Source organism: Hetaerina americana, unplaced genomic scaffold, assembly GCF_022747635.1.
Source record: "Hetaerina americana unplaced genomic scaffold, ioHetAmer1.1.p SCAF_3, whole genome shotgun sequence".
In the NCBI taxonomy this organism is placed as follows: Eukaryota; Metazoa; Arthropoda; class Insecta; order Odonata; family Calopterygidae; genus Hetaerina; species Hetaerina americana.
In genome coordinates this window covers 71748283-71755462 of record NW_027286874.1, presented here as the reverse complement: position 1 = coordinate 71755462, position 7180 = coordinate 71748283, and the positions used below count along the sequence as shown (strand labels likewise).

At 34.9% G+C, this 7180-nt stretch overlaps 1 protein-coding gene across 1 annotated transcript; it reads right to left on the bottom strand.

The window, feature by feature from the left end:
- Positions 1-3195: 3195 nt before the first annotated feature.
- ppl (glycine cleavage system H protein, mitochondrial) lies at positions 3196-6981 on the bottom strand. The gene is made up of 5 exons (XM_071587654.1): positions 6749-6981; positions 6500-6579; positions 6338-6401; positions 6115-6246; positions 3196-3485 (listed from the first exon to the last, which is right to left on the bottom strand). The coding sequence occupies exons 1-5, from the start codon at positions 6897-6899 to the stop codon at positions 3385-3387; spliced, it is 528 nt and encodes a 175-aa protein (XP_071443755.1). The 5' UTR covers positions 6900-6981; the 3' UTR covers positions 3196-3384.
- Positions 6982-7180: the final 199 nt, after the last annotated feature.

The following is a 7180-nucleotide window of genomic DNA, read 5'->3' as shown; positions in this document are numbered from 1 at the left end:
TTTATATTCCTCTCTATTAGTGATCTCATTACTGAAATGGCATCACAAGTGCCTCTCCCCTTCCTGAACCAGAACTGGTCATCCCCAAAGTAAACATTTGCCCTGCTCTTCATCCTTTTCTTGATGATCCTGATAACCACTTTAGATGTGTGAAAAATCTAACTTGTTTGTTCTGTAGTCCTGACATGATAAGGCCTTTTTTGGAATAGGAACACTTATCTCACAAAGCCTTCCAGCCAGATTACTTCCTTATAGATGCTACAAATCAGTCCATATAGTCTCTTCCTCCCACATTTTCCTCAACCTTTTAGTAGTTCCACAGGAAAGTTGTCTAGCCCCACAGCCTTTTTGGATTTCATTTCCCTTAATGCCTTTTTATCTCACCATTGAGTAAGTCTGGACCCTAGCTATCTTCATCTACGTCACGTTCTCTTTCCATGTCTAACCTTGCTGGCCTATGTTCTCTACCATATAGTACTTCTATACATTCCTTCCATCTATCTGGGATCTTCTCTCCTCCAACTATATTGAATTTTTCTCATTTACGTCATCATTTTTATCATTTCCTCTATTATAATTGCTAACACAGATTTTCCCTTCTTATTTCCCAAAAGCGTTTCAACCTTTTTGTATCATAGCACACCAATTTCACCTTTGCTCCGTCAACTTTCCATATCCCCGCACTGCATCTTCCACCATGCCTATTTTGCTCTAATTTTTACTTGCCTTAATGTATTATTCATATCTTCTTTCAAACTCGGCATTTAATTCTTCCATTTCTTTCTCTCATTGATCTTTCTAATCAGGTCATCCATGATCCATAGTTTCCTTGTCTAAATTCCATTTCCCAGCCTGCCTTCCCTGGCTAATCTTTTTGAATCTGATGCTACACTTCCTTAGTACTAAATTGTGATCAAAATCCTCATCTGATCCCGGGAAGCTATGCAAATTGATCACAGTGTTCCTAAATGTGTGCCTAAATAATATAATCTAACTGATACCTTTCTGAGTCACCTGGCATTTTCAATGTATACCTATGCCAAATTCCAAAGAAACTGCGGGAGATTCCGCAACAGTAACTTTTAACGGAGTCATCCGCTAATGTGCATTTCAAAGCAACAATTTCAGAGTGTAAAAATCATTCGCCTTGACTGGGACTCGAACCCAGATCCCTCAATATCCGGTCGAGTGCTTTAGCCACTTAAGCTACCGACGTAGTGTCTAAACCCAGTGTTGTTGATGACTAGCCCCATCTCCTGCAGAATTCAATTGCTTTCTCCCCAAGGTCATTCCTCATACCTAAACCTTAGTTCCCCACCTTACCACCATCTCTTCCTTTGCCAACCATCACATCCTATCCCCCATCCCAATTAAATGTTTCCCTGCTGGAACACACGTGATTATGTCCTGTAACTGATCGTATATCCTATTGACTTCTTCCTCCTAATGACTGCTTGGTGGCATATATACCTGAACAATGACCGAGTTCATCAGTTCTGCTTTTCCCTCCGCTCAAGATATTTTACCCATCAGTTGCTCTATGTTGACTACACTTCTCCCCACCTTTTTACTCAATATTATGGCAACCCCTTGCTGGCTGCCATCCCCTCCATTGGATATTACTCAATAATTATCACTCCAGTAATCCCTGCTATCCTTCCATCTCACCTCACATTCTTCATATAATCCCTATTCATGGTTTAGTTGTGTCCTGTTGACTTTAAGGCATTACCACACAAAGAGAAATTAAAGATAGGTAACATTAAATATTAACTGGTAGCCATGTGTGTACTCCCATTATTTTGGTAAAATATTTAGCCAAGTTTTTAGACAAAAGGATAAACATTTAAGTTCTTAAAAAATAGATTGGCACATGAAAAGAGGATTTATCATTAGAAAAATTAATGCATCAATTACACACACATAAATTGTAAATAAATATTATTAAATATTACTAATCAGAAAAATGTAGTTAAAATTATGTAAAGAGTTTTAATAGAGCTACTAAAAACTTAACGTTCATATTGAGAAATAAAAATGAGATATAAATGTTTGCATCAGTTCATAGTTCAAACAAATGATTTCATTTGTATCTCTTTCAAGTGTAGACATGAGATTTAATAAAGATCTTCCAGGCTTGAGGGCTTAAAGAGAAATACATAAAATTTATGAAATGGTCGTTTACTTCTTAACTTGAATTAAGGAATAATAAAAATACCACTATACTTACAGATTAAGAGCATGATCAAAAGAATACATATGCATCATACCAGAGGATGGTAGGAAAACAAGAGGTCAAAAATCAAACTAAACCATTTACTTTGTCATAATCAGCGAGAGGAACTAGGAAATCTAAAAAAACTCCTTACTCAGCCCTCCTTTACAAAACCCAATACCTTTGGTACCCTATTGTGTCAAAGAGGATACAATTGAAGAAAAAGAATTTTTCTTAATTTACATAACTTCTCCAGGATTTCCATACCTCTGAAAAATTCGCTAACTTTCCATGGTAAGTTACAGGCCTGTTATTATTTTGAAACACTATTTTTTCGGGAATTTAAGGGTCCAATTTAAGAGTTTTGAAAGATCTATCAAAGAAGCAGTTGCAGGACGACAATACAGAGAAAGAAAAAAGTTAAAACTTTAAATATTTTTAGGCAGTCAAGAATCATAAATCCTACTTTATACCATAAAAGCGTAAGAATGACCTGCAAAGTAAAATGCACTTTCATTGTTAGGACCTAGAATTCTGAATTGTAAAGCATGTTTGAAGAAATTAGTTCTACATTGCAGAATTAGCACTGCATATCTCTCAATGGAGAGAATGTTTAAATTTATTTTGAATTTGAGCTGCTTTTCAAAGCATCAGTCAAGTAAATCTAATGGCCCGTATTCTCAAAAACAAACCTTACAAACCTGATTACCTTACGATTCACTAAATAAGTCATCAACTTACTTTGAAAATTTGCAGTACTGCATAGAGCTTGGTGTCTCAATTCGAATTTCATCGCTATGCCATGTAGAAGGTTCACATACACTGGTATCTATTCTATTAGATTAATATATATAACTGTGCAATTGCAAAGAGGACTAAACACAGCAGTTTAAAAACAATTGAAATTACCCCAAACCTGGAATTTCAATACTCATTGCTGCTAGGTTTCTCAGGTAAATGTTATTCAAAAGTCTAAGGTATGCAGGTAATGGCAGTTTTTTTATTGCCATTGAGGCAGCTTAGATAAAAAACAATTCCAACGATCAATTAATACACACACAACAACATACCCTATCAAAAAACAGTTTTCTGAAACATATATGCCCGAATACATTTCAAATCTCAAATAAAGGAACTAAAAAAATCTCAACTACACAATACAGCTAACATTAATGCTGCGACTCTGTTTTAACAAATTCTTCATATGCTGATTCATCCATAAGCCCATCCAATTCACTCAACTTGCTCAGCTCAAGTTTAAACAGCCAGCCTATAATGAAACCAAAAGCACAATAAACAATATTAGTGGTAGTAATGTTCACTTGGGATATGACCCTGTGACCTTCAGGTGTGCTAAAGCAACAGTCGACAGCCATGGGTCTGTAAGAAAATATTAGTGGCTCGTGGAGAAATTTCAACATGCAGTAAGAAATAGTACATTACTAATTTTGATACAATGAAACTAGCTTTCATTCATTACTAATTTGTTATTATTGATCAAGTTTGACTAGGTTTTTATATCAATAAAATGGCACTGTTGTGAACTTATTTAATATTAGATGTTTTAAAAGAAATGGAAAGTAAATTACAAGCTCTAGAAATGATAGTCCTTGTTTCATATTTTATCCTTTATCAAATACACTATAGCCACGGTAGTTAATGCAATCATGAAACTTTTGAAGTATTTATGCCATACATTATAAAAGCTTAACTTTAGAATTATTCTATTTAACCCGCTGAGGCCCTACCTTCCAGTCATAACATAATTCATTATGCTATGGCTGGGATGTTAACAACAATGGGTTATATGTTTCCTGACAATCTGATTGGTATACTTTGGAAACTATTAGCATACTGGGCAATAAAGCTTAGATGTTGTAATAATAATAATAAACATTTTCAGATTTATATTGATCCTTAAAGGAAACAGGACAACAGAAAGTGGTTGTGCTACCACAATAATTGAACACAAATTGAAGATTTATTATCCATAACAGTTTGTTTTAAGCTATAACTGTTGAAACAGAAACATTATTTCCTTTGGAATGAGGGAACAGCACACCGTGGAAGACATGGGATGTACTTTTGAAATTAAGTGCCATGACTTCACTGGTATTTAAACTTAAATATTCAAATTTCATAATACAACTATTTGGAAATCCTTCAATTATTGAACAAATTAATTTGGCTCAATTACTCTCCCTATCTTTAATTAACTATTCGATAATTGATCCGTACTGGTTAATAATTGAAATATGTCACCATTACACATAAGTAATACCATTTTGTAATTGCAAACAATAAATTGACCATTTTTAAATATTAGCATAAGAGTAACATTTTGCTGCAGGTATTTTGAGGCAAGGAGAAATTTAATTTCCATCCACATCCTTAATTGACTAGAATACCCATATATTCAGATAACAAACTACAAGCACCTACTTCTTAAATTAGCCATAGGATTGTTTAAAGTACTGAACTATCGCTAAGGATCAAACTCCACCATACAAAAATTTACAGTTTTATGCTAAATGATTTGATGAAGATGTGTACAGTCAATGAAGGAATGAAGTGCAAACCCTCTACTATTTTCAGGGTATAATAAAGATTTTGAAAAGTATATCACTTGCTTCTGGATTCTAGTTAAGATAATACATTATATGATGAACTAAAATCAGACTATTTCTGATAGCTCAGGGTGGTGTCTCTCCAAAAAAGAACATCTTGGTAAATATAATTATCCTTTAAGCCTCAACAACTATTAATTTTACTTGCTTCCTGAAGGATATGAGATAACAACATTTCCAATTTTCATAAACATACAAAATTTTGAGGAAAATATGAGGCCAGAAAAGTACAAAAATAATTATTAGTATGTTCTTCGCCATCATTTACAACAAATACCTGCATCAAGGATTTTACCAATGAGTCTAAATGAAAGGATCACCTCAGAAAGACTCACTCGCAGAAAGGTAATCCCTCGAAAAATGTATCTTCATTCATATTTTATATCAAATAAAGGTAAAGCAATTGCTACAAGGAATTCAGTTGAGTTTTACTGTGCTCCCTACCATCACCCCTGCACTATTTCCATAATTTCTAGTAAACAATCCATCTTTCTCTGGTTAATCTTATCATCATGGTGTCTTAATGAGAAATAAACCTGAACCAAAACTTCAGATATTAGCAAACGGTTAACTCAATAAATCGTTTAAATGAATGGCCTGGTTAAATAGATAATTTACGCCCTTAGCCCTACCCAGATGTTCTAATTAGCAAAGATAAAAGTTTTTACTGATTTCATATTAAACATAGCTGAAAACAACCTCTAAAAAATAACACGAGTGAAAAATCCAATGGGGGCTTCATGATACCATTAATTACTGCTATAGAATCAGTGCATGCAAACCCTTGTAGTATTTTCTAGATTTTAACGATGGAAATGCCTACTTTCTAAATATCACGATAAAATGGAAAGTTAATGGGACGTGAAGAGTTCATTTCTTTATATTACCTTCGCCGTAACAACCTCTCTTATTCTTTTCAACCAATCCAGTCGTCGATTGATGGTTTAATTGCAAAATAAACACGTTAGAACCATTAGAAATAAAAAAAATTACGACAATTTCGTCAAGTTGCTATAATCTCAATTTAGTCGGAGCGACATAAGGTTCATTTTTGTTATTGTACTATTAATATTTTGGCAAACCTTAAGCGCTCAAACGTTTAACGCAGAATACAAACAGTACTGAAGAAGGCTAAAAACGAAGGGAAGCAAGGTTTCATATTACACACACTTCAAAATTATTCTCCCAACTAAACAACTGGCTGTTCTTGATGCAAACAGCCCTGCACATGAATTTAATCAAGAATACCTTCAGAGATTTACATTCACGCACCTTTATCATAGCATGATTCATTTATTAGTCCAGGAGATTCCTCTACTGCCGAGTTCTTCTCAGTAACTTTCCCTGATACCGGGCTATACACCTCGCTGGCTGCTTTCACACTCTCGAGAGCACCACACTCTTCTGTTAATTGAAAGAGTATGTATATACATATACCCGTGTGGGAATGTTTTCCTTTCATACAAACGCAATGCAATCACATGGCAGAACTAACCTTTTATGACGCAATCAGTCCCAACCTCGGGAAGTTGTGCGTACACTATGTCACCCAAGAGTTCCTGAAAGGGATCAAAACATCCAAAGAGCATATTCCTAGTTCTAAATTATCATTTGCCTACATGCAAGAACTTGAATAAAAGGAAGTGCCATTTCAAACCTGTGCATAATTAGATATTCCAACAGTTCCAATTTTACCATCCACCAAAACCCATTCGTGTTTATCGGTAAATTTTCGTCCTAAAACGGTAATACCACTTAGAACAAAGAAGGAATTGCACAAACGCATTTATGGCGCCTGATTACAAACTAAAAATTAAGCATAAACAGCGTCAAATCGACAAGGCCACGATGTCCCAGCAAGTGCATATCAGAATCGTTGCATGAATCATTTGCAGGCATTGCTTACCATCTGACTTCAAAGCGTGTGTTATTCCGAAATTTCTCAAAATCACTCGTGAATGTAACATAGAAGAGTCCGCTGTCTTAAGCAAACTTGAATGCGATAAATGCTTCATGGAATTTCTAAATCCACACACCAAAGTCCGGAAATACACCATTTTTAACACAGCAACAGCTCTTGGTGCTTAAGCAGAACGTTTTTGAATCCTTCTCGGTCACTTGGCCATGTGAGATGCATTGATGCCACATTGTGCGATTTCCAAACCAAAACACTGGCGGCGAGAGGTCATATTTTTAAATCTATAAATTGAACCAGTATTTTTAATTTGAAATTTCAAGCCTCGCAACATCATAATCAATACTACAACATAATAAACATCTAATATCAATTCAAATAATTCCAGCTGACAACGTCGTATGTGTCAGCGGGTCAGCTAAT

Bases quoted from the DNA above. Each gene is read 5' to 3' on its own strand.
- ppl (XM_071587654.1), bottom strand. From the start codon at position 6,899: ATGGTGTATTTCCGGACTTTGGTGTGTGGATTTAGAAATTCCATGAAG. The intron at 6,247-6,337 runs GTTAGTTCTGCC...TTCAATTAACAG, and splicing joins GACTGATTGCGTCATAAAAG to AAGAGTGTGGTGCTCTCGAG. The intron at 3,486-6,114 runs GTGCGTGAATGT...GTTTCATTATAG, and splicing joins TGAATCATGCTATGATAAAG to GCTGGCTGTTTAAACTTGAG.